General features: G+C 40.1%; 3 protein-coding genes across 4 annotated transcripts; 1 reads left to right on the top strand and 2 right to left on the bottom strand.

The window, feature by feature from the left end:
• Nucleotides 1-1,499: 1,499 nt before the first annotated feature.
• On the bottom strand, nucleotides 1,500-16,413 carry LOC131954736 (uncharacterized). The gene is made up of 14 exons (XM_059318483.1): nucleotides 16,204-16,413; nucleotides 15,348-15,387; nucleotides 14,516-14,687; nucleotides 13,442-13,530; nucleotides 13,055-13,124; nucleotides 11,599-11,842; nucleotides 11,029-11,122; nucleotides 9,049-9,103; nucleotides 7,484-7,645; nucleotides 7,144-7,263; nucleotides 6,443-6,550; nucleotides 4,748-4,849; nucleotides 2,479-2,550; nucleotides 1,500-1,864 (listed from the first exon to the last, which is right to left on the bottom strand). Exons 6-14 carry the CDS (start codon nucleotides 11,826-11,828, stop codon nucleotides 1,833-1,835), a joined length of 975 nt encoding a protein of 324 aa, XP_059174466.1. The 5' UTR covers nucleotides 11,829-11,842; nucleotides 13,055-13,124; nucleotides 13,442-13,530; nucleotides 14,516-14,687; nucleotides 15,348-15,387; nucleotides 16,204-16,413; the 3' UTR covers nucleotides 1,500-1,832.
• Nucleotides 16,414-17,279: 866 nt separating this feature from the next.
• LOC131954733 (uncharacterized) lies at nucleotides 17,280-23,070 on the top strand. Its single transcript, XM_059318474.1, has 4 exons — nucleotides 17,280-17,404; nucleotides 20,816-21,034; nucleotides 21,742-21,882; nucleotides 22,832-23,070. Exons 1-4 carry the CDS (start codon nucleotides 17,344-17,346, stop codon nucleotides 23,068-23,070), a joined length of 660 nt encoding a protein of 219 aa, XP_059174457.1. The 5' UTR covers nucleotides 17,280-17,343.
• Nucleotides 23,071-23,222: 152 nt separating this feature from the next.
• Nucleotides 23,223-27,306, bottom strand: LOC131954732 (uncharacterized). Of its 2 annotated transcripts, XM_059318472.1 has the most exons (4): nucleotides 27,146-27,306; nucleotides 25,655-25,909; nucleotides 24,280-24,432; nucleotides 23,223-23,514 (listed from the first exon to the last, which is right to left on the bottom strand). In XM_059318472.1, exons 1-4 carry the CDS (start codon nucleotides 27,204-27,206, stop codon nucleotides 23,315-23,317), a joined length of 669 nt encoding a protein of 222 aa, XP_059174455.1. In that variant the 5' UTR covers nucleotides 27,207-27,306; the 3' UTR covers nucleotides 23,223-23,314. The 2 variants fall into 2 exon arrangements, with proteins under 2 accessions (XP_059174455.1, XP_059174456.1); XM_059318473.1 differs by lacking the exon at nucleotides 24,280-24,432.
• Between the last annotated feature and the right edge of the window lie 137 nt (nucleotides 27,307-27,443).

Here is a 27,443-nt window from a genome sequence, read left to right as displayed (position 1 = left end):
AGGAGATGATTCGGAAGTCTTTGAAATAAAAATGAAATTCGTCAAAGCTGTTACGTTTTAAATTATGCTTGTAAAAATTAAACAAAAAACAGCTAGAAGCTTATTCTTACGTATTTTTAAAAATTAGGAATGTTTACAAAAGTAAAAATCATAGATGCGAATTAAAGTTATATCATAAACAAATCTTTCATTAAATTAAAAAAAAATTACTTTGTGAATCAAATAAACATTGTCTCCCTTGGGTAATTTGACATCAAGTAGGTAAGCGATTTATAAACTAACGCCATTTTTATTAGATGCAAAGCACCTAACGTTTCTTCCAGACTTTTTTCTCCGGAGGGGGGAGGGAGGCACTTGGAATTTTCGGGGGGGGGGGGGGGCAGACTAAAATTTCCGGGGGAGCGGACACTGTTAAAAGTATATATTTTTTCTATATAAATTCACACTACACACACGTAAATCTAAACAATGATAAAAACTTTATATTTAGTCTATATAGGCCTATAAAAGACGGTGACTCAAGGTAAAATATTTTAATGTTTTCACACTACACACACGTAAATCTAAACAATGATAAAAACGTTTATATTTAGACTATACAGGCCTATAAAAGACGGTGACTCAAGGTAAAATATTTTACTGTTTTCACACTACACGTACATAATTCAAAACAATGATAAAACGTTTATATTTAACTATATAGGCCTGTAAATATAACACGATAACCTGTCAAATTATTCTAGCTCAATTTTATCCCCCTCCCTCCCTCCGCAAGACATCAGAACAGTGACAGTAATAAATTATTAAATTAATATGTATTTAGAACAAATATATTTTTTCTTACAAAGAGCAAAATATTTCATCACATTTATTAAATTCTCTCTCCCCCCTCCCCCTTGTATACTTGTATTACATCATTACGGAAGACTAAGCCACAACTCTCCCCAAGACTGTGGCATTAAAAATAATTGATCCCTTTGTGATTGTGAAGCGTCGTCTAGTAAAGCGAGTATAGGCTTATCTGAACCAGTGCGTGAAATTTTTCTGTTTGATGTTTAAAAACAATCAGCCTTAAAATCAGCCTAATGGACAAGAGTCTAGAGCAGGGGTCTCCAAACTTTTCAGTACTAGGGCCGCATTAACTATCAAATTTCAGTGCGGGGGCCAGTTTCTTCCAGGCATGTCTTTGATTTTTCTGGGCATACTTCCTCAGCAATCACCAACAAACGATTTGAGAGGACTTCGCGGGCTGCATCCGGCCGCGGGCCGTAGTTTGGAGACCCCTGGTCTAGAGTGATACATGGCATTTAGCCGTTTTAAAAAGAAAACCCACGATCAAAGTAAATATAATGCTAAAAAAACATAATGCTACATTATTCTTCAGCGTAGGAACAACATTCGCATTCATTTTTACCTTTAAAAAAATTTGTATTTGGAATAATCTGTTGTGCTTATAAGAGGGCAGTTTTTTTGACGATGTTTTTGTTGACTGAAAATAATTAGCAGTAGATGTACGCTGTAGCGTCAAGAAGAGGGGACGTAGTGAGGTCCGCACCGGGTGATACCATTACGAGGTGACACGAAATCGAAAAATAGTAACATAATTTACCGTCAAAACAATGTTGTATCCAATTAAAATAATAAAATAGGGGGAGTGGGGTGGCAACAAACTTACAAGGCAAAATTGTTTTTATGGGAGGGGGTGACATCACCAGGTTATACCCGACATAGTGACGCCGCTATATACAGGTAATAACAAATTAAATTAGTTTATCTTTAGCAGATACTATCGCAACACCATTTCACTTTTTACACAGAATTCCATTCACCTGTTACTTGGATGTTATTTCATCATATATGTTATCTGGAAAACAAACATATATATATATATATATATATATATATATATATATATATATATATATATATATATATATATATATATATATATATATATATATATATATATATATATATATATATATATATATATATAAATAACATATGTGACGGTGTGGTCGGAAGGTAGATCATACGAATGCTAACCCGGATGTGCCGAGGTCGAATCCCGGGTAATGCCAGTATGACGTCTGTGAGTCCACCCAGTTCTGATGGGTACCTAACTTACATTAGGGAAAGTAAAGGTAACGCTGTATAGTGCTGACCACTTTATCCTTTCATACGCCGAGATCACAGAAGCAGCTGAACGCTACTTCATCTTACCCGTCGACTTTCAGGTTCGAAAAAGAATTTCTATTGAAATTTTATTTAGACCTACATAAAATAAAAAAAATTCTTTTCAGTTGTCCTGAAAAAAAAATGTTTTAAAACTCGAAACACATTTTCTCTGCGTCACAAATGTTTTGATTCAGAAAATACAAATGAGTAATGACTTCTCGTTTGTAGAAGTCCTAGACTAATCATAACATGACAACAACATGACAACAATCAACAACATGATAACAACAAAAGAGTCACCGTCAATGTTTTTGCTGTAATCAACGCTTGAGGTGTCGTAATCGGGAGCAAGATAATCAAGGTCTGGCGGTTCTGAAAATACACAATTTTATTTTGACTTCGAATTTGAACAAACTGAGCATGTTGATGAGTCTTGGCGTGCAAACAGTGCAGCACAGATTCAGACACGTACATGGATATATATATATATATATATATATATATATATATATATATATATATATATATATATATATATATATATATATATATATATATATATATACACATGAGTCCGCTGGAAATGTGTAGTTGCAGCCCTTTGCTTCCCAGGGGCCACAAAGGAATGATGATGATGATGATATATACACACACTCAAAAACACACACACATATATATACATATATGGCCATTTTCAGCAAAGTGGCGCCTTTTTGGAAACTTTTTAAACTCAAAGTTTTAAAATAGGATATTTGTTAAAAATATTTTTAGTCGGCACATCTATGTAAATCACAAGATTTCTTTTCATGCAGCTATTAAGGATTATTGTACTAGTCTAGTAAGAGGAGTGTCTATATTTACAATACGTATTAACAGCTGCATCAGTTTGCCATTCTAAAAATAACCATTACGATGCATTGCAATGTTTAAGAAACCTCTACGGGTAGTACCACTTGGCAAGAGGGGTGTTACGTTTAAGGCAACTGTATAATGTATTTGCTTATGAATAATTTAATTAGAAAATGTTATACATAAAACTTCACACATAATTACTTTATATATATACAGTTTGAATCGTGTGATTAATTTAAAAAAATTACAATACAGAAACAAATACAACTGATGTGGCACCTCTATTTAAATTTACTTATGAGCAAACTGCGTAGTGGTGGGGACATTTTGATAAGGTCAACAACGTCATCACGATGAAGTAGTAGTATTCTTACAGTGTGGGCGATAGTGATTACGATTACAAATTATATGAAACAGTTACAACCCCCCTCCCCATGGACCCCTCTGTAAAAAAAAAATTGTCATAATACCACTGCTACTTATTTAAATCTATTTCTGTAATATATATGTGTGTAATATATATTTGTGTAATACATATGTATGTTTAGAACAGTCATCTAAAAACTGACGCTATGTTCACTCTGAGTTGGTTATCTCCCCCCCCCACACACACACACACCTCACCACCACAATTGTGTAGAGCGACATTAATGTCACAACTAGGTATACACTTAGTTGGATAATAGACCTAAAGTAACCGGACAGTGGTGAATAAAGTTGAACCCACCCCACCCCCACCCCCGAACTGATCTGTTAAGTACATGTAGAAAAACGCGTAATGATGTACCAAAGTACGATGCCGCCAGAAAATTAGCGTTTTAAACGTAAAACTCTGTGAATATTGTTTTTGCAATTACTAGTAAAAAGGTGTGTGATCAATACAGTGATCTAACCCATACCTATCACTCTGTAAAAAAATGATTTTTAACACAAAGAAGCAGTAGTTAATTAAAAATATATGATCTGAACTAAAAGACCGATTTTAAGTTCATTGTAGGCTGTTACTACAGATACGTTTTTATTAAATCGAAAAGCGTGGTTTTATACCAACTCTGATTTTAAAAAACTTTCATTATCCTGTAATACTTTAGCATTTATGATGACGATATATTAAATTCTGATTCTAGACAAAAACATATTGCAAACACAGTTTTAAACAATCTCATTAAATTCTTAAGTAATTATTTATTTGTTTTGACATTTATAATTAAATGTCTAGATATATACATATTTATATTAAGAGAGTGATTATTTCCCCTATTTCACTTGTCTTTAAATAATTTCCCAGGAATTATTATGTACGAATTTTTTTTACAAGAATTACAAAACAGATTGCGTTACGTTCATTGCTTTTGGTTGTAGTGTGTGTATATATTTTTTTGTTTAGATTGATACAATTTTTGTTTTGTCGGCCTATATTGTGTGTTTTTTTCTTATTTCTTCAGAGTGCTACTTTCAATTTATTTAACATCATAGCGAAGTAATGACATACAGCTAGTAATTATATATATATATATATATATATATATATATATATATATATATATATATATATATATATATATATATATATATATATATATATATATAATACACGTATATAGAACGTGTTAGAAATTCTGCGCCTTTTTTTTTGCTCTTTTTGCTCCCCCTACAACTAAAACCTGGATCCGCCTCTGGTATACACACACATACATAAAACAATATATTGGCCTACCTAGCTTTAGGTAGTAATGACAGGACATCACATCTACATCTATCTCTGGCTGAGGAATGTGATAGAGAGTTGGCTGGTTTGTGTCTCTGCTGGGATTTGATCCTGAAACAACAGTTTGTTTGTAGTCTGTAACGTTGTGTTGGTGCTGTGTTTTTACGCACTCAGAACATTGTGAAAATTGTGATAGCTTTTTTTTTGCTTTTAAGAGAATTATCTGTTGCTTAACATCAGCTTCGAGTGTTCGTTTGGTTTGTTGCTTTAAGGAGTGGTTTATTATTGTGAGTCGCGGTTTTATGTGTTGTCCGTTGATTGCGTGTGGTATTTAAATTTTATACATTTTTTTTTACTGCACTTCACCCTGTTGTCACTAAACCAAACCCCACAGCCGAAATGACGTTTCCGATTTTCGCCCACTTCATCTCCACCCAAGCGCTCTCCTTTAAAAAAAAACCCAGTTCTCACAACAATTAGTATTTATATTTGATCACGTTTCTTTTAAAACCTACCAATGTAACGATAAGCACCTCGTCCCAAAAGTCTGAACTTCGCTAAACGTCGCAGCTTGCGACACTATTATATGGACGAACCCAAAATTGGGTTATAATCAAACTCAATGTGTATGAGGTTTGTGGTTTAAAGATGAAGTTCGTTGTCAATGTGGTTTGTATTCATCATGCGGCGTGTGCTTCAAATGTACATCTTTGCATATTTGGTTGTGATTTAAAAGTGGCCAATTATCTATGTGATGTATGGTTAATGTGTCTAATTATCTATGTGTTTGTGGTTAATATATTTCTAATTATTTATGTGGTTTGTGGTTGAAATGTGTCTAATTATCTATGTGGTCCGTTGTTTAAATAATAATCATTAAAAAAGTTTTTAAAAACCCACGTTTTCTGATTGAACTAAAAAGTAGAAAATAAATACTATACATCACAATAATGCAAGCGATCACTCTACTATAAGCGATCAAAAACGTGGGGCGCCGAAGTAAAAGTTATATTACTATTGATTAGATAATACTACTGACTTTTATTAGGGAGCTTGTAGAGAGTCAACAGTATTAGAAACTGTAAGAAAATCACGGCGCTCCACGTTTTTGATCGCTTTTTTAATGATTATTATTTTCTACTTTTTAGTCTTTGTCTGTTTGTTTGCATTAAAATCTTGCTATCGATTTTATCTTTTCACTTTTTTTTGGGTAAACGAAGACAACTCGTAAAAAGACAACTCGAAAAAAAATCGTTGTGTGAATACGTTACTGACTAGAACACATAGATTTGAACCCGTGTCGAGTGGGATAGCAATCGTGTGCCCAACCACTCGACCATATCGTCTCCCCCAAACCGGCCTATATCCTGTAAGTTTAAACTCGGTTCAAAGTAAATTATCTGACCCTAAGCCTGTGGCAACGTTGGATCGTTCGCTTCACTGCGCGCGAGGTACGCGTCGCTGGTTTTTTTTCTAATGGCTCGAAGAGGAGAATTATATATATAGATTATATAGCGGTCTAAAATGCTCAATAAAATGTTTCCATTGATCAATTTAGTAATAATAACAATTGCATATTCTATGGTCATCCAAAAGAAAGCTTCCCTGAAAATTTCAGCGCGCTAGCTAACTGGGAAGTGCCAGAAATTTCGATCGCAAGATTTGATTGGAAAGACAAACAAACACAGACACAGAGGTACACACCTGCCCGAGATCGTGGCTTGCTGTTAGCTTGGACATGCGCAGTCTTGGTATAATCGTTGCTCTGGGCGCGCTGAGCCTTCTCGGGTCTTTCATTGAACGTCTTCAAACCTGCCAAACATACCAGCATTCAGTGTTTCTTTCAGACATTTTTCTCCGGGGGATACTTAAAACATTGGGGGTGGAAGGGGGACTTAAATTCCCGGGTGAAGGGTGGCAGTAGCCCCTCGAAGAGATGCCTGAAAGGAACTCTCTCAGCAATTCAATCGCTCATCAGCCATAGCAGATCACCTTGATAATGCTCATTGTTTCATCGGCATCTTTGACAAACAATCCTCAATAGCTTTTTTTTTGCAATTTTTTAACCATGTAGATCTTTGGTATGTTAAGGTGTGTTTTTATTTATGGAATATTATAATTTTAATCAGTTTTTATCTTTTTCAAGACATTATTTTGTGTTTTTACTGGATTTATTTGCACATTTTGATTTTGCCATCCGTGCCAAAAGCTTAACATTACGGAAATTAACCCTTTCGATAAGATTTAATTAGTAAGTTTTTTTTTTTAAATTAGATTGAGTTAAATAAATTATGAACTATGTAAGTATGTGAAACATCTTGATAGCAGGCACCAAGCAGAGAGCAGCAGTTTAAAAAAAATATTAAAAATTCGGATTTATTGAAAGTGTTAACGACACAACTCACCTTGCTGATGACGGGATGTTCTACGTCTCCTTATACTTATACAGACGACGATTGTAATAATGATAGAGATAAGCGCGACACCGCCACAAGATGCACTTACAATTATCACTAGCTCCATGTCTGTAAAAAAAAAGGGGGACTTCAAAAAGTTCATTTCTCCAATGAAGGAGAATAAAATGTACTCTCCATTATTAAATGAGCATAAAAGTTATAAAAAATACAAAAAACTATAGCCTAAAATTGAATTTTTTTATTTAAAATAATTAAAAAAGAAACACACTGTATTAAAACAGAAAAAATACGAAAGCGAAAAAATACGAAGCACAGAATTATGCCCTACCTTTAAAGCAATCAGACCGATGCTTGCTACCGAGGTTTTTCGTTGTTTCACCGTCTGGGCACTTCACGCAACTGTCTGCAGGCTGCTCAGAAAAACTTCCTTTCCCACACCTCTCGCATTGGCCACTTGTATGGTTGGCAAACTCACCGCCTTGGCACTTTGCTGGTATATATATATATATATATATATATATATATATATATATATATATATATATATATATATATATATATATATATATATATATATATATATATATATATATATATATATATATATATATAGATATACATAATCTCTTCCATAAACCATACACTTAAGCTTAATGCTTATATATGTATAAATGAGGACCATATGTAGTGTAAATGTATGGTTTGTTGAAGAAATTAACTAAATGGCGCATACATAAAAACACTTACATAAAAGACACAACCTACTTTCAAAGAACAGTTTTGACAATTTCAATTGATAAAAATACTGTAAAAGACCTTTTTAATACAACAAAATCGAAATCTTAGAACGCTTAGAGCACTGATAGAGAAGACCGATATTGAACACTCACAAACGGAACACTCATACAGAACACTCAGAACACTCATACAGAACACTCATACAGAACACTCATACAGAACACTCATACAGAACACTCAGAACACTCATACAGAACACTCATACAGAACACTCATACAGAACACTCATACAGAACACTCAGAACACTCATACAGTACACTCAGAACACTCATACAGAACACTCAGAACACTCATACAGAACACTCAGAACACTCATACAGAACACTCAGAGCACTCATACAGAACACTCAGAACACTCATACAGAACCCTCAGAACACTCACACAGAACACTCAGAACACTCAGAACACTCAGAACACTCAGAACACTCATACAGAACACTCAGAACACTCATACAGAACACTCAGAACACTCAGAACACTCATACAGAACACTCAGAACACTCATACAGAACACTCATACAGAACACTCAGAACACTCAGAATACTCAGAACACTCATACAGAACACTCAGAACACTCATACAGAACATTCAGAACACTCATACAGAATACTCATACAGAACACTCAGAACACTCATACAGAACACTCAGAACACTCATACAGAACACTCAGAACACTCATACAGAACACTCAGAACACTCATACAGAACACTCAGAACACTCATACAGAACACTCAGAACACTCATACAGAACACTCAGAACACTCATACAGAACAATGTAACAGTAAAAGAGATGGCTGAGATCTTGTCCAGATAAGCCACGCCAAAAGTTAACCCCCGCCACCCAAAAAAAAAGGTTAAAAACAATATGATATGAAACTTGTACTTATAGATTTTATAGTAGAGGATGAAATTGGGACGTGCCATTAATCATTTGCATGTTTTAGGTACCTTTAACTCTAGCCCTCAAGTTTGCTTGCATTAAATTGAAACTGGCAAACACTTTTCGCGTGTGCACTTTTTGCATTAGTGGCGGGGCTTATCTGAACATGACTAGATGCTTGATGTAGAACACTGATCGAGAAGACTTACAGCATGTTCCCGATAGATCCATGATCTCTCCAGATTTACAAGGCAAGATGTTTATCTGTAAGTAAATTATCAAATCAGTTCAGTTGCGTAGCTAGGATTTTCGGGCCCCTATGCTAGACTACAACAGAGTTAAACGAAGAAATCAGCTGCTACTTCCGATGTAGGGTTTTAAATAATACGAGCCGGCCCGCGGCATAACATACGCCGCTATTTAGTTGTTGTTTTTTCTACTTTTCAGTAATTCATAATTTGTGAATTCGACAGTACCAACGCTGACACTGAAAATATTTCTTTAAAACACTATAAGTAGCTCGTTAAGGACCATAACCCCCCCCCCACCCATTCCTCCCCCCCCCCCCCCCCCAACGTTTAAAATCGTTTCAAACTAAATTATCTGCCCCTAATAGCCGTCACTAAACCCGACTCCACGAAGGTAAACATGGCGTGAACCACAGCTCACTAATAAGACCATGTAGGGGTGGGGATGGTAGGGAGCGCGTTTACAGCTTGTTTTCTAGCGTCTCCCAGAAGAGAATTATATATATAGATAGATAAATATTCGGTGTATTTATTTTTTATACATCCTGATTGTTTATATATCGTAGGCCTACTACCCCGTAGTTTTGTAATGATGTTACAGGCTTACAGTTGATTTGATTTTTTTAAAGTAACGAAACACTGAAGCGTCACATGGCGGTGGCAGAGGTGCGACCCGCATCTGATGACAACCTTTACGCGTGACACCTTGACGAAACATTGTAACATTTACTTTCAAAACTATGTTGTATCCAGCTAAAATATGTGAGCAAGGGGTGACATCCCACCGAAAGTGCAAAGTTGTTGGCGACAATTGGGTGACACCTTTAGTAAACGTGTAGAGTAACCGACCTTGTGACGCCCATAACCAAGCACAACTTTTAAACAATTGCTCAATATTTATACAGATCTGGGTTTAACTTTATAAGATGATTAATAAGTTCCTTGAAATCCATTTTAGCTGTTTCTGTATGTTCTACACTTAAGATGACCAAATTACTGTCCCAATGGGCACATCTACAATTTGTTTCACAACAAATTAACCATCATCATAATGAGCAAATCATGAGATTAAAAAGTTACATCATAGACATCAAATCTCCTTCCGATCACCTTGGAATATTAATTATCAGTTAATTATCAGTTAATACAATCTACGTAGATTTCAATCAATGCTGTTCGGCACTGTACGTTTTAGACATCAAGCATCCAATGCTTTAAGCATAAGACGTGCAGTGTTTTGGCATCAAGGTGACGTCCATAAATGACGTCACCGACCTTGCTGGAAGAATGAGATGTTTTAGACGTGTGATGAGGGGTGGGGGCATTTTTTTGTATATCTTAAGAACAAAAATGGTCAACATTTTAGTTACATTAGATTTATGGGGTGGGGATTGGCGGTGGACTCGACTTAAATTATTCAGTGTGTGTGTGGGTGGGGGAGGGGAGAGGGGTTTGACTTTATACGATGACGAATGAGGATACGGAACTGTGGGGAAAAATCGTCTATAATTGAATGGACGACTCCCATGCATTGAATGCCATTTTAATATTTAGTAGAGTTACTAGAGCAACAACCAAATAAAGTAACATATTCATTCACCTATTTTTATTGTACCATATTCTTATACCTCATTTTTAAAAAGAGCCACAGCTATTCATTACTTTCAGAGAGCACGTTGTGGTTTTTATGAGGTAGTGAAGATAATTTTTAACATGTATTCCAAAACCCACCAGAGTTTCTTTCAGGTAGGCTATCTCTACGGTGTAAATACACTACCGTTTCCCCACTCCCAGTGCACATCCACAACCCCTCCCCACCCTTGACAAAATAAAAAAATGTCTCTATAAATTAAATACTTAAACCAGAGTACGCTCCCCCCCCCCCCCCCAATCCCCCGGGAAGTTTTAACTGTGCCCCTCCGGGTTTTCAATTCTACTCACATTGTCAAAGAGCGGTGTCAGGTCATAAAAAGCCCCCAGAATAACTTGGTCGGCGTCTCGATATAGTGAAGTGCCATCTTCCTTTAACCTAGAGCTGAAACACCATCAAGCAGAACTTTAATGGGGACGTACATAGGTAAGGAGCACCGTATACATTGACCTCAGATATCCACCCGGCACATATATATATACAGTATATTGGATATGTATGTATATATTCACGTTTTTGCGTTAATATTTGTATAATCTCACTTAACGTCTGCAATGCTCACTTGTATTTATACCCCTGCCATTTAATAAAAAATATCATGTGACTTTTGTAATAGTCAGGCTTACGTCCGCCCGCCTTTTGATAAAAAAAATATCACGTGCCTTTTTAAATGGTCAGCCGTACGACTGGCACTCAATAAAAAAAAATCACTGAACGTTTTCGTAAGTCTTCCAAGTCATTTTTACAAACGTCCCACTTAACCCATGTAATTGTCTATTGTATTTCTACCCGGCTGTTTAATAAAAAAAAAGAATCCATCAATAAGCCGTACGTCATTTAATTTCCTACGAAAATCTCACCTGACGTCTACGATGGTCAGCCGCACGTCTGCCGTGTCACCTTTGCAGACGTTTGTGACGCTGACGAGCATGTTAGAGCAGGCGTCAGTCGGACACAGGTCAGGGTAGATCTTCCTCCGGTACCGCATCAGCAGAAGGACGTTGGCCACCAAGACCGCTTTCATGTGGTCCACGTTTTCACACTTCCCTATCCGGAACTGTAAGTCCACGTTGACGGTCAATGACGTCATGGCAGGCGGCGACTCTATGGAAAATTAAATTAAGCAGACGGAAACGGTTTTAGCATCTGAAGGTGAATAGAGGAATACATTCGGTGTGAAATGTGTTTGTGAAAAAATTTTGTGATCAGTACTATGCACAGTGTTTCTTCCAGTTTTTTTTCTCCGGGGGGGGGGGGGGGGGCGGACTATGTTAAAAGTATATATTTTCTATATAAATTGCATTTTGTTCGGGGGGGGGGGCGTTTGACTTTCTTCGGGGGATATGGGGAGGGGGCACCGACTCCGCCCTCCCCCACCCCGGAAGAAACTCTGACTATGCATCGTCGTGGGGCGGTGTTAATCTGTATTGACTGTAGAGAGTTTGGTTGCTACCACGTAAGGTCTCGAGTTCGGATCTCGGTTCGGACTTGTGACTGAGTCCACCCAGCCCTAATGTGTACCTGACTTACGTTTGGGGAAAGTAAAAGCGAGTTGGCATAGTGCTGACCACGCCATATCAGCTCTATTTAATCTGCACAATGGACCGCTAGGTCTAAAGAGAAACTCTACAATGCCTCATCAACTTTACCTCCCACACCCGGACACCCGACTATCCAGATACCCATTAGTGCTTGAAATCCCAGAAACCGAACACGGGACAGTCTTCCCATTAGACCGACCACCCCATAGCTATACTTTACTGTACAATACACTGGGTTTGACAGCAGAAGGCTCGACTAAACACGAATAGTCTCGAGTTGTAATCCCGAGCTCAAGTCTGTAGTACATACATGAGTCCACTCAGCTTTGATGGGTACCGGACTCAAGTTAAGGAAAATAAAGGCAGCTGCCCTATTGACCGCTAGGTCCGAAAGGGCAACTTTACTTCAAACCTGTAATGTACGCGAACGAGAGCGTAGATCCTATTTGTTTAAATTTTTTCATTTAAACAAAAAGCATGGCTTTAATCTTGAGATATGATGTGTTGCATTCTGTGTTAAACATGTTGGTAGGCTTATGCGATCAGGTTATCAATTTCTATTAAATTAAATCAGTTAACAAAGAAAATATCTGTGAAAAATGTTAGATTGATACAATGTGACCTTGACATAAAAACACAGTATCTTATAGACTAGCACCGGGGATATCCCTACACCACGACGTGCGTGTGGGTGTGTGTGTGTGTGTGTTGTGTGTGTGGGGGGAGGGAGTGCTCACGATAAAAAAAATTGACTGTAACTGGGGAGGTCACTCACCTGTTGCCTGGAAACACTGGCTGGATCCAGTCTCGTTGGTTGTCTGCCCGCTGGGACAGTAGTAACACGCCTGTGTGTGTGGGAGGGGGGTGTACAACAATGTTATTATATCTCAATAAAGTATAGTGTCAACAATTTTATTATATACCAATAATATATACAGTCGACAATTTTAATATATCTCATTAATATACAATCAACAATTTTATTTTCAAGACTATATTTGAATAGAATATACAGTCAACAATTGTATTATACATCAATAATATATACAGTTAAAATTTTTCGTAGATCTCAATTGTATATCCAGACAACAATTTTACAATGTGTGCTAAGAATGAAACAAAGCCAGAGGTAACTGAGAAGGTCAGAAACATTAAGTCCTACCTGCAAGGATTCGTTCCTGTACTGGTAGATGGGGCAGGCAGTGCAGGTTTTGGTCGTGAAGTTGTACTGGTGACCCAGGGGACAATCAACTACAAACATGTACACAGTTAGTTTAACAGCATGTACACAGTTTACCAGCATGTACACAGTTTACCAACATGTACACAGTTAGTTTAACAGCATGTACACAGTTTACCAGCATGTACACAGTTTACCAACATGTACACAGTTAGTTTAACAGCATGTACACAGTTTAACAGCATGTACAAATTGTACCAACATGTACACAGTTAGTTTACCAACAAGTACACAGTTTACCAACATGTACACAGTTAGTTTAACAGCATGTACAAATTGTACCAACATGTACACAGTTAGTTTAACAGCATGTACAAATTGTACCAACATGTACACAGTTAGTTTAACAGCATGTACAAATTGTACCAACATGTACACAGTTAGTTTAACAGCATGTACACAGTTTAACAGCATGTACAAATTGTACCAGCATGTACACAGTTAGTTTACCAACAAGTACACAGTTTACCAACATGTACACAGTTAGTTTAACAGCATGTACACAGTTAGTTTACCAACATGTACACAGTTAGTTTACCAACATGTACACAGTTAGTTTACCAACATGGACACAGTTAGTTTACCAACATGGACACAGTTAGTTTACCAACATGGACACAGTTAGTTTACCAACATGTACACAGTTATCATTGCGTACCTAAGTCAGTTTGGTTCAGGCCAACCCCATCCCTCTGGCATTTTTTAATTGCTGATTTATAAAATTAAAAAAAAAAATACCAGCGAAATTGAAATTGATCTTGAACTTCATTATGAAGTAGGTCTTTACAAAAGTATAAGGCCTGAACTTTGTTGTTAATTCGGTCTTTACAAAAATATAAGGGGTCGGGCCTTAGGTGTGACATTATTTGTGTGTGTGTGTGTGTGTGTGTGGGGGGGGGGGTCAGCTTTTTGTGACGATGTGTGACGAAGAGGAGGATTGTTCAACCTAGTTTTAAAAAGCGTGACTTCGTTTATGGTTGACGTGGTTTAACTTACGGACACAGTAGGATTTGGCCGTTGCCCCCGGTGATCAGGGTTGTGAGGTTCTCCGGACAAGAGGAGCACTCTGTCACAGCTGTGGTTACCTGGCCTGGCTGGTAGCTTCCCCTTGGACATTTCTGGCAGCTGGTTGTCGGCTCGTGCCAATAATAGCCCCTAGGACAGAGAACTGGTTGGGGGGATGAAGGAGGGAGGGTGTGAATAGAGCACGAAAAAAGACGTCGTAAATCTAAATGGTTTAAAAATGTAACAAGCACAAGAGTATTTATGATTATAAAACATCCTCTGTTATTCAATCCATTTGTTGCTGGTAATGCTGCTAGGGTCAGGGTTTGGATTAGGATTTAAGTCAGGGTTAAAATTAGGGTAAAGGCTCTGGATTATGAGCTGGTTTAGGGCTATCAGTACTGTCATTGTTAGTGTTGGATAGCTTAATCAGTATAAATATTTTGAAAATGTAGAAATTAAATTTAAAGGTATAAAACTCACGCACGCACACACACACACGCGCGCGCGCGTACGCACACACACACACATATATACAGGCTATATATATGTATATATATATATACACACACACACACATATATATATATATATATATATATATATATATATATATATATATATATATATACCTATATATATACATTATATATATATATATATATATATATATATGGTGAGGCAATACACAAGCGCGCCAACCTTAATACAGACATGCATATTATATGTACAACAGCGTCTATATATATTCGGTTATGTATATGATTACATAACAGACCATCGCAAACAGACAAACATAAATTATGTGATTTTTATATTTTACCCTCTGACTTGGCTACGCTTGAGCAATGGACCGTCAGAACCTGAAAAGTGTGTAGGTAAAGGTAAATATTCACAGTGTAGAACTACATAAGGCACATCTGTGTCAAGTCTGGCATTCATGTATACACGTTAGGTAGTCAGGTGTTAGATTATGCCAGTCATGTGCCAATGTCTGAAAGTCCTGTGTTATGTCTGTCTGTCAGTCCTGTGTCTATAGTCCTGTGTCAATGTTTGGCAATTACAATCCAGCGCCAGACTGAAATATTTATTTCTCAGTCACTTCCAAAAAAACTATGGCACCTGGCACGGGTCGCTCTATGTTCTGGGTCTTCTGGGTCTTATTATGTCCGGGTCTTTTAAATACCCGGGTCTTCCTATGTCCGGCCCGTCTTCTTATGGTCAAACTGTCTTTCTGTGTCTGTATCTTCCTATGCCTCGCCCTATGCCTCGTCTGTCTCCTTATGCCGGGATCTTCTTATGTCCGGATCTTCTTATGCTCGGGTCTACGTACGCCCATGTATCCCAATGCCCGACTATTCTTATGCCCGAGCCTTACTATGCCCGACTCTTCTTATGCCCGAGTCTTCTTATGCCCGGATCTTCTTATGCTCGAGTCTTCCCGTGCCCATGTATCCAAATACCCGAGCCTAACTATACCCGAGCCTTACTATGCCCGAGCCTTTAATGCCCGAGCCTTACTATGCCCGAGCCTTACTATGCCCGAGCCTTACTATGCCCGAGCCTTACTATGCCAGAGACTTCCCGTGGTCTCTGCTGTATATCAGTACAGTAACTGTACAGTGGCTGTACAGTAGCTGCACACCTTTTTTTTTCAAGAAAACAACAATTGTACTCACGCAGATCACGACAAGAATCCATCGGTCTACAACCACCATCGTGTAACACTACGTCATTAAAATTCACAGAAAAATATTCCACACTACACACTTGTATTATACAACTACACCTGTAGACTTCACCCAACAGGTCACATCATAGACATACAACCTGGTGTTCGCAGACTTAATGAGAACCTCTGGCACTGGCTGATACACACACCACTTCCTGGTTGCAAGCACTTGGGTTTGTTAAGGGCTGACGTCCTAGAGATTTCGGTTGGTAAAATAAAATTTAAAAAAAAAGGGGGGGGGGGTTGACTTTGGCTGGGGTGATATGAAGTAGGTTACTATTTGTTAATTTTTCTTTGTTTTTAACACTTGGATCTGTATAAATAAGAATTCTTGTCATACTTAACTATCTCTAAGATCTCCTTTCCACTTTATGGTTTCTTTTTAATGGGTCTACGACAAATTCCCGAAAGACATTAGCCCGAATGCCGTTTGCCCGAATGGACACCAGTGTTTTTTCTTGACTTTTTTTTCTCCGAGGGGGGGGGGGGGGGGGGGGGACTTGATATTTTCGGGGGGCGGTCAACATTTTTCGGGGGAGGGGGGCGGACACTAGTAAAAGTGTATGTTTACTATATAAATCCCATCTCGTTCGGGGGGGGGGGGGGGGCAGAGCCCCCGCCGAATAATCTTCTCCCTCCAACGAGTGTGACGTCATTTATGGACGACCCCCCATAAAACGTTGGACTTCTCGATAATCTCACAGTTATCAGCTACTAATGTATGCTACAATATTTGCAAGCAACGCTCCAACTCACCAGCTCACCTAATAAATGACTGGCACGGCCATGATTTCCCGTTGATTTTATACTATTTATAAATTTAAGAAAAAAGGATAAGTATATCAATAATCGATAGGATTGAAAATTAAATTAATTTTATATTTCAATGTGTTGCCATCACAGATTCATTCATGTGTCGAGTTTTAAATTCCAGAAAAAAAGCAACATAAAAAATGCGTTTATTTTTTCGTTGTTTATAGTAGACGTTGTACTTTTTAAATCGTTACATTGAATCAAAAGAAATGGAAGATGCACGACAGGCCGGATGTTGATATGACAATTAAAAAATCCCATTACTTCCGGCCAAATGAGGATTTGTGGCTTGTACACAAATGCCGTTTTATTGTCTACAGTAGGGAATATTATAGGTTAGTAGTCGAGTTCAATTGTGTAAAATGAAAAACGCCTGCTATTATTAAATAACAAATAATTTGTAATTTATTTTGATGTTAAAGTCTAGATTTATAATCTAGCGTCCAATATTTATTATTTAGACCTAGACTCTAGAACTCTAGATCTAGAAATCTAGAATCTAGATTTATTTTAATTTTATAGATACTAGATTCTAGGTCTAGAATCTAGCTAGATCTAGATTCTAGTAAGCAAGCGCTATCTTTTCTTTGAAATTATTAAATGATAGTTGAAATAGATGGGCATTCCAAGGTCTAAAGCTAAACATAGCCCGAGTAGCGCCCTATCCGGGGGGGGGGGGGGCGGAAGTAGTATGGACCACAACGTGTAACACCATCTAAGAGGGTGACACCAAATCGAAATCAAGCTAGTTTTAATGATAAAGTCTGCCTCTCACAGTTAATTTGATAACTTCTTAAAGTCGTATACATCATTGGGCACATGGTGACACCATCTGAGATTGGGGTGACACCTCGAAGATAGGGTGACACCAAAATAGCCTCTAGTTTTAGTACTTTAGATGCGGGCTCTATAATCGTTGTAACTCCACTGCATAGTACTACGCCTGAAACAATACCCCCCCCCCCCCTAAACTTGACGCTAATCCTGACCCTAATAACGTAACCGGCAAAAAAAAAAAATAAAAATCTCTGCGATTCCACTTTGTCTTGTCCAGGTTTTATCAGATCCCACCATCACTTGGTACGCATTGAATAGCCATCCCATACCGTACTAGCATTAAGGTTGCATTATCCTAAGCAAAGCCTTACCCTCATTAAAGGTTAAAGTGTCTTTATATCGTTAGGATCGTTATCGCGGAGTTCACATTCAACCAGTCTTTTTGTCGACCGGCTTGTTCCGGTCTTTGAATCTGCCGGTTTGTTCCGGTCTTTCCGTCGACCGGGTTCTTCCAGACTTTTCATCGACCAGGTTGTTCCGGTCTTTGGGTCAACCGGTTTGTTCCGGTCTTTGAGTCAACCGGTTTGTTCCGGTCTTTGAGTCTACCGGTTTGTTCCGGTCTTTGAGTCTACCGGTCTGTTCCGGTCTTTGTCTACCTATTTATTCCGGTTCTTGAGTCGACCGGCTTCTTCGTAAATGTTGTTTATCCTTGATGCGCATCGTTCGTATAAAAGTCCTATTGAAAAGCGGCTCACAACTATGCGGATGCTATATTCAGTTGCCCTATAGCATTACATTATCAAGTGTTGAAAGCACCGCGAGGCCACATTCAGTTGTCCAACACCGTTACATTATCACCTACTGATAGTGGTAGAGAGCTAGACTGCTATCCCGAAAGTCTCAAGTTCGAATCCGGGTTGTCAGTAGAAAGCGCCTAAGTCCACCCAGCTCTGATGAGTACTTAACTCACGTTAGGGGAAAAAAAACATAGTTTTGACCACATTATCCCTTCATATGCCGAGGTCTTTGAAACAGATGAACTCTATTTCATGTTTCTTTGGCACGAACGGGAAAAGATGACGATGATAGTGATGATAGCCGATATGGATAATACCGTTTATAATGACCTGACTAGTTAGGAAGGGGGGGGGGGAGATGAATTATTTTTTACATGCGAATATTAGGTCATAACGAGGTTCATACACACATACAGGTCAAACGGTAGCGCGCACGAACACTTGACCGAAAGTCTCGAGTTGGATTCACGCACTCGTGTCTCTAGGGCGTCCCGAGTCCACCCAACTCTGAAGGGTAGTTTATTTCAATCGAGGAAAGTCAAGGTTGCTGGGCATAGTGCCAATAACAGTATCACCCCCCCCCCCCCCCCTTTCATAGCCTGAGCCCGGAGATAAAGAATATTTACTTCACTTGTTCAGTGAAAGACGCTTGATAAAATTACAATGTCCTACCTGTGTTCACAGACAATACAATAATAGCTGTACCCCCCCCCCCCCCACCACCCCCACTGTTACGTTTAGTGTTTGATTATCGATCGACGTTACATGCTGTAAACAAGCGCGTTGTAAATTTTATGTGGCTTATAATTAGACTCTTAGCTCACAATTTACGGTCATGTTGTCAGGAGGGACAAAGACGCGAGGAATGGTAAGTAAATTAGCAGCACGAGGAATGGGATGTGTCATGGGACAAAATACACCTCTGACATTGACAGCCAGGCTTACAGGAGTCATTTGACATAAGCTTACAGGAGTCATATGACATAGGCTTACAGTAGTCATTTAATATAGACTTATAGGAGTCATTTGACATAGGCTTACATGAGTCATTTCACATTGACTAACAGGAGTCATTTGACATAGGCTTACAGTAGTCATTTGACATAGGCTTACAGTAGTCATTTGACATAGGCTTACAGTAGTCATTTGACATAGGCTTACAGGAGTCATTTGACATAGGCTTACAGTAGTCATTTGACATAGGCTTACAGGAGTCATTTGACATAGGCTTACAGTAGTCATTTGACATAGGCTTACAGGAGTCATTTGACATTGACTTACAGGAGTCATTCCACATTGACTTACAGGAGTCATTCCACATTGACTTACATCAGTCATTTGACATTGATTTACATGAGTCATTTCACAAAAGACTCTCAACAGCCATTTCACAATGACATTTCTACCACGAAAGAATTCTTCGACCTCAGTTCTGCCCGACACAATTGTAGTAAATTCTTCTACCTAGTTCAATGATCACCTTCCCACCTCTAAGTCCCTCACACAATGATTCCCCACACACCAACTTCACACCCCATAAATCACCCGCCGCCCCCCCCCCCCCCATAATCCACCCACAAACGAAACCTTCCCTAACCCACAAGCCAACCCTTCCCACATTCTCTTGCACTTCTCTACCAGCACGAATTGCTTCATGTTTTACCCACACGACTACCCCACATACCATTATTTTTCCATAGACCGCTGTAACTAATACTTTAAAAATATTTCTAGGTCCCTAATATACAAATTTCGTTATTTATAATTATAAACGTGCTAGCCTGAGGTGTCAGCCCATTCATCCAACCAATGTTGATGTCAACAATATATTGAAAACATAAAAATAAAAGGGAATGTTGTATAAAATATAGACCTATTTTAAATATGAGCTACAACACAACCCCCACTACATACATCACAGTATAATAAAACACCATCCCATCACTATATAATACTTACATGATCCACAACCCCAATGACTCAACCACCTCAACCCACTCACATTACCCCCCCCCCCCCCCTCCCACACACACACATACTGACAGATGTAGTAGTGATGACATATGTCACAAACTGACATGGCGTATACCCCGCACGCCACTACGTCACAAACACGACCAAGCTTCCCCATGACGTCAGTTGACCCGAGCACAATTTTATGACGTCACGCAGGGGTTCTCCTGCAACTCTCGTCACTGACCAGCGACGCGTGGGTGGTGCTCAAACGTCAGAAATGTTACACCGACTGTCCCGTGGGGGGTGAGGAGCAGCGCGAGGTGGTCCGGGCCGGCCTGTGGGGCGTCTGCTACACGTCTGAGGTCGGCTTTATCGTCAAGATTGTGGAGGACAGCCCGCCATACTGTGCCCAGTTTTATGATGACGTCATTCAAGGTGGGTATTTTGTGATGTACACGTCATTCAGGGTGGGTATTTTGTGATGAAGACGTTATTTAGGGTGGGTGTTGTGTGCTATAGACGTCATTCATAGACGTCATTCAGGTTATGTATTTTGTGTTTTAGACGTCATCCACGTTATGTATTTTGTGCTATAGACGTGATTCAGAGTGCGTATTTGTGCTATAGATGTGATTCAGAGTGCGTATTTTGTGATGTAGACGTGATTCAGAGTGCGTATTTTGTGCTGTAGATGTGATTCAGAGTGCGTATTTTGTTCTGTAGATGTGATTCAGAGTGCGTATTTTGTGATGTAGACGTGATTCAGAGTGCGTATTTTGTGCTGTAGAGGTGATTCAGAGTGCGTATTTTGTGATGTAGACGTCATTCATAGTGCGTATTTTGTGATGTAGACATCATTAATATTATCTGTAATATTTTATTTTCCTCTAGCTTTTTACTTTAACGCGTTACCATGATCTCTGTTGTTTGAATTTTTTATAAATCAATCGGACCTTCATCATTGACCCGTGTATCAATGACCCATGTACCAACCCATGGTTAGGTTAGGTTTGCCTGTCGTCCCTCCTGGGACATAGGCCGCTGACCCGTGTGTTAATGACCCGTGTATCAACGACCCATGTACCAATGACCCGTGTATCAAAATGACCCGTGTATCAACGACCCCCTTGCATGTCTTCCAGAGACCTGGATATTCCTGGCCCAGACCCTGACCATCTACAGCCTGATGCTGAGCGGGGTGGGCGTGGTTCTTGTCGCCTACACCAACTTGGTCGGCGCCAGAAAATGTCGGGCGCTCTCATTGGTCCTCTTCATGTCAGCTGGTGAGTAGACTGGTACGGTTTTTGTCGGGGTTTTGCGGTAGTCGTCGGTAGTTTGGGGTGCGTGACAGCGGGCAATGGCCGCCTTTTTTTTACTTCAGTGAGTCCATCCAGCTCTGAGGGGGGGGGGGATACATGTGTAAGGTTGTGGAAAGTTAGCGCAACAATATGCTGACTTCACAATCGCTTTATATTTCGAGGCCATGTGAAAGGAATTTTTTAAAATGTTCTAATAGCCAACTCGACTAGAAAGGGCAATTGGGCATAGATCTACCTACGTTCCATACTTATCTGAGGACATAATTTCTTTTTAGCATCGCCAGAAAGTCGATATGTTAAAGCACACTAAGACAACTACGGTACCGTATTCATACAGCAGTTAATGAAACAAAACTGTTTTTTTTTACAATATATTCGAAATTTCACAAAACACAACTCGCGTCTTAATGCTGCGCTGATAAAAATAGATCAAGTATAAAAATCCTTACAAAACAAGCTTTTAAATGCATAAAAAATTGTTTAGTATGTTAAACACACATTTTCTATAGCTATATCAGTCAGTTTTATTAACCGATGGGACATCAATATTTGATAGAAATTGTTACCTACAGGAGTTTGTAATTGTTTTTTTTTAAATCAATAAAAATAAAGTAACCGGAAATGGATCTTCTCCGTCCTGGTGCCCAGAGTTTCTTCCAGGCTTTCGCCCCCCCCCCCCCCCCGAAATTTTTTTACCGCTCCCCCCCCCCCCCCCCCGAACAAAATGAAATTTATATAATTTATATAGAAAATATATACTTTTAACTGTGTCCACCCCCCCTCCAAAGAAAGTCTACCCCCCCCCCCCCGAAAATTTCAAGTGCCCCCTCCCCCCCCCCCCCCACCCGGAGAAAAAAAAGTCTGGAAGAAACACTGCTGATGCCCCAAGTTTTTACTCTATTTCCTCCTCCAGGTGCCGCTGGCCTGCTGTCGGCTGTCCTCACCTACCACTCACTGACTAACGACTTCCTGTTTCCTCACCACGAGACCCCAACACTGTCTTTGATTGGCTGGCCGTTCTACCGAGCTCTTCTTGGTCCAATCATCGCAGCCGTATCTGCGGGGTTTCAGTTTGTCGTCAGGCTACAAAGACCAGTCTACTTGGGATGGCGGGTTGTTCCAGAACAGTGTTCTCTTGGCTGCGTAAGATAATGTTCCCGACTTGTGTTCCCTTGTCCGCTTAGGAAAACCTTGTTACCTCCTGCTCCCATCGTATCTGTTTGACCCATGTTACGACTAAACTAAACTGGCAGAAAAATTTATTTTAACAGCTTGCGTTGAAAACATAAACCATAATAAAATTTCACATACAAAAGACTCTTGTTTTTATTGTGTTAGTGAAATTTCACATGCAAGAAATTAAATTTAAGAGCAAACAGCCGAAATGTCTGAAGATTTAAATTTTCTGGATCGTGTTCAGATTTTTCTCGTTCGTTTTGTAAATTAGACAAACCATGAGATGGATGAGGGCCCCGTCGAGGTAGGCGTGAAACCCCCAACATTTGAACATTTCGTAACGTCCTGTGTCGTAATAGACCAGAAACTCCTTGGACATCATCACGTGGTAATACGTCACAGCAACCAGCCCCAACAAACCTGCAAGAGTTGGTCTTTAGAGTTGGTTTTTGTTTTAACAAGTTACAATTTTTTTAAAGTTGGAAGGGTTGGTTTTTGCTTTTATCACTGCCTTCATCATAATTCTACTCTATTTTGATGGGATCTCGCACTTTACCCACTCCCATAAATTATTCCCCCCCCCCCCCCACCCACCGGGCCTTTACCCCCCCCCCCCCTCTAGCCTTAGACCCAATCATAGCTGTGATACCAGCAGTGTTTCTTCCAGGCTTTTTCCCCGGGGAGGGGGGGGGGGGGCTTAAAATTTTCGGAATTTTTGCGGGGGGTGGGGGCGGACGGACACTTAAAAGTATATATTTTCTATATAAATTCCATTTCGTTAAGGGGGGAGGGCGGTAGAGATGCCTGGAAGAAACTCTGGATACCAGACTTTATTCAGGTACCCATTAGACTCAACTAGGTGGACTCACGAACGTTTTACCGACCAACCCGAGGTGGCAGTCGTGTGCTCTACCCCTCGACCATGTCGTCCCGTTGTGACATGGTAGACGTCTTAAAGTCTTGTGTGTATGTGTGGGTATGCGTGTGTGTGTGCGTATGTGTGTGTATGCATGTGTGCGCGCGCATGCTTGTTTATGTGTGTGTGTTTGTGTGCGTATGTGTGTTTGTCCGTGTTTATGTGTGTGTGCGTGTTTGTGTGTGTGTGCTTGTTTGTGTGCGTGTGTGTGTTCGTGCGTGTGTGTGTGTGACGTCACAAGAACGCATGCAACGGATGGCAGCGCTCACCACTCCACGCCAGCAGACGTCTCGCCATCCACACCAGACGACCCGAGCCGCAGCAGCAGCCGAACAGGGGCGCCAAGACACACATGACAAGACCCAGGGCGGACAGGGTGGGGCTCAGGGTGGATAGGACTTGGATGGTCAACAGCCATATGTCTAGGGAACAAAGGCTCTCATTACATAAGTCTCAGCTGATTACACGTGTTTCGTGATCACTTTTTAATTCACACAACACGCTGGAATATTTTTTTACACTAGTTTTATCAACAAGCGCACATTTTTTTTTCACGAATCTGCATCATGTAGGATATACATACTTAAAACCCCATAATTATTGATATACAACTACAACCCTCACATCACATAGGTCCTTGTCAACAGAAGAACAAATCTCTCAGGCTATTGACAACAAGCGTAAAACTCTCCAAAGCCTTTAAAAAACACTACTTTCACAGGCTTACAACAGTTAAATCACAACACTCATACGCCGTTTACAACTAAGCCGCAACTCTCCTTCATGTACTTTAACAACATACAGCTCTTACATTATAGAAGCCCTTGACGACTTGCTTACAATCAGAGGCGTAGCGACCCTTCCCGGCGCCCGGGGACATACTTCCAATTTGGCGCCCCCTCGAGAGCAAATTTTCGATTTGCACCCCCCCCCCCCTCGAACTTTTCATTTGCACCCCCCCCTCAAACTTTCGATTTGCACCCCCCCCCCCCCTCGAACTTTTCATTTGCACCCCCCCCCTCAAACTTTCGATTTGCACCCCCCCCCCCCCTCGAACTTTTCATTTGCACCCCCCCATCAAACTTTCAATTTGGCGCCCCCCCTAAGGTCGGCGCCCGGGGACATATGTCCCCCCCCCCGCCCCCCCCCCCCTCGCTACGCTACTGCTTACAATTCTAACATTTCATTTAATGCTGACCTGCACTTTGTTTACATGGGTGAGGTCAATAAAACAAGTGACCACCCCACCATGACATGTAGGTGGTCGAGTGGCCTAACTTGATACGAGTCCTTACAAAACTTAGCACAGTACGATAGTGTTAGGTGGTCGCGTTGCCTACGTTAGTGTGAGGTGTCCTAGCTACCTACGCTAATGTGAGGTTCAAGAGTTTCCAACGTCAATGTGTGGTGTTTGAGTTGCCTACGTAGTGTGTGTGGGTTGGGTTCCCTACATTAGTGTGTGTGGGTCGAATTGCCTACGTTAGTGTGTGGTGGTGGGGTACCTACGATAGTGTGTGGGGGGATCGAATGGCCTATTTTAGTGTGTGTATCTCTCTCTCTCTGGGGGGGGGGGGGTCGAATTACCTACGTTAGTGTGAGGTGGTGGGGTTACCTACGTTACTTTGTGGTGGTCAAGTCGCCTACCTTGATGCGAGTCCTCACTGAACTGAGCACAGTACGGTGCCGTGTGGTTGTCGGGGAAGTGCGGGAAGCTGTAGCACACGGACCACACCCCCGCTGTGGCCAGCTGCTCCCACCGGTGGGCCGCCCCCGTCCCCAGTGGCATGTGGTCGTCATCTCGGTAGAGCTTCTTGTGGACAGGGTTCCAGTAGGTCACCACGTACCGGTCCACTGTCACCCAGGAGCTGGAGGTCAAGGCCACCACCTGCAGAATCAGACCTGTAGAGAAAGCGAACGTGATAAAAAATGAGCAAAAAAGTACGGAAGGAACACTGTAACTAACGACCCGATCTTCACCTCCACCCCTTATGGTCACACTCCTTAAGTCACTCTCAATGTCAGACGCCAAGGATACCTCTTCCCCAATCCAAATATTATGAAATAAATCACGGCAAGGGAATTAAAAATGTAAATAACGTGTTTTTTTTTAAAATTTCATACTTACCTCCCTTTGAACATTTCTTACAGTTTCAGGTAGTTTTGTGTTCAGTTTAGTTTTTCCCCAATTATTTTAAGTTTCTAACCACCATTTCACCTAAACGCTCTAGTTGTAGTTGTGTACCACATGTTTTAAAAATAAAATGCTTAACATTTCCGGCAACAAAATCTTGTGGACGAGAACTTGACGTAAATTGAACCAGCGGGTTACACAAACATTTGTCAGCAGTGTTTCTTTCTTCCAGACTTTTTTCTCCGGGGGGGGCACTTGAAATTTTCGGGGGGGGGGGGGGCGGTAAACTTTCTTCGGGGGGGCGGACACTGTTGAAAGTATATATTTTCTATATAAATTATATAAATTTCATTTCGTTCGGGGGGGGGGGGCGGTAAAAAAATTTCGGGGGGGCTTCGCCCCCCCCCCCCCCCCCCGAAGAGATGCCTGGAAGAAACTCTGTTTGTCAGTTGTTTGTTCGTGCATGTTGAGCTGATGTTGCTAACGTAGGGCTATAGAACCATCAACTATATCACAATCGCAAGGTAAACAATAATCGATATATGTTCATATTGTTTTTATCTGACTTTAAGTGCTGGAAACTATCGCAGGAGCCCCGTGACTATCATTATCTATTTTATAAATATTTATTTATTTGGTCTTGCTTTAATACAATGTATTGGAGCCGATGATTCTGAGGCACCCCCCCCCCCTGCGTCAGTTATACGTTCATACGTCATATAATCAACGTCATCTTTTCTCTTTCGTGCCCAAGACACATGGGGCAGATGAAGTCGTTCCCCACGGCATTTGAAGGGATAGTGTGGTCAGCACTATAGCCAGCCGCCTTTGATTTCCTTAACGTGAGTTAGGATCTCAGAGCTGGGTGGACTAAGCATATAAATTAAATATTTTTTCTATTTCGTCTGGGGGAGCGGGGGTGTTGGACCTGAAAGACATCATTGTGGCAAGCTAATTGTTTAGACAAGTAATAGTTGAATTATCAGATCATTTACATGGCTTACCCACAAGCACCGTAACAGGGAGGCAGAGAAAGAGAATGTCTGCCGAAAGTTTGACAGTCATTGTTAACACAGAAACTCTTTCAAATATTTTTTCATTACTTTTCTTTTTTCGTTTGTTTGAGTTTACCGATGCATTTTTGTTTGCCTCTCTTCCTTGTTAGATCTACTATTTTGTTGTGTGCGTAAGTATTTGTTTTCTTAGAGATTAATCTTTTTTTAAATATGACGTCATCTAAGCTGGTATTTGTGAGTTGCCTTGCTTTGAAACCTTCATCTTCAGACACATACAATGGCGTTA

The sequence above is a fragment of the Physella acuta genome, unplaced genomic scaffold (genome assembly GCF_028476545.2).
Source record: "Physella acuta isolate Inbredline_101_S28 unplaced genomic scaffold, ASM2847654v3 ptg001023l, whole genome shotgun sequence".
Taxonomy (NCBI): domain Eukaryota; kingdom Metazoa; phylum Mollusca; class Gastropoda; family Physidae; genus Physella; species Physella acuta.
Note: the sequence above shows the minus strand (reverse complement) of the source record. Positions and strands in the feature narration are given on the sequence as shown.

What these genes read in the sequence shown, in the direction of transcription:
- LOC131954736 (XM_059318483.1), bottom strand. Translation starts at nt 11,828, where the DNA reads ATGACGTCATTGACCGTCAACGTGGACTTACAGTTCCGGATAGGGAAG. An exon ending in GGATCTATCGGGAACATGCT is followed by an intron (nt 7,646 to 9,048) that starts GTAAGTCTTCTC and finishes TATATATACCAG; the next exon opens with CAAAGTGCCAAGGCGGTGAG. An exon ending in CAAGCCACGATCTCGGGCAG is followed by an intron (nt 4,850 to 6,442) that starts GTGTGTACCTCT and finishes CTGTTGTTTCAG; the next exon opens with GATCAAATCCCAGCAGAGAC.
- LOC131954733 (XM_059318474.1), top strand. Translation starts at nt 17,344, where the DNA reads ATGAGGATTTGTGGCTTGTACACAAATGCCGTTTTATTGTCTACAGTA. An exon ending in TACAGTAGGGAATATTATAG is followed by an intron (nt 17,405 to 20,815) that starts GTTAGTAGTCGA and finishes GACGTCACGCAG; the next exon opens with GGGTTCTCCTGCAACTCTCG. An exon ending in TTATGATGACGTCATTCAAG is followed by an intron (nt 21,035 to 21,741) that starts GTGGGTATTTTG and finishes CATGTCTTCCAG; the next exon opens with AGACCTGGATATTCCTGGCC.
- LOC131954732 (XM_059318472.1), bottom strand. Translation starts at nt 27,206, where the DNA reads ATGACTGTCAAACTTTCGGCAGACATTCTCTTTCTCTGCCTCCCTGTT. An exon ending in CCCTGTTACGGTGCTTGTGG is followed by an intron (nt 25,910 to 27,145) that starts GTAAGCCATGTA and finishes CTTTCTCTACAG; the next exon opens with GTCTGATTCTGCAGGTGGTG. An exon ending in ACGTCTGCTGGCGTGGAGTG is followed by an intron (nt 23,515 to 24,279) that starts GTGAGCGCTGCC and finishes CAACTCTTGCAG; the next exon opens with GTTTGTTGGGGCTGGTTGCT.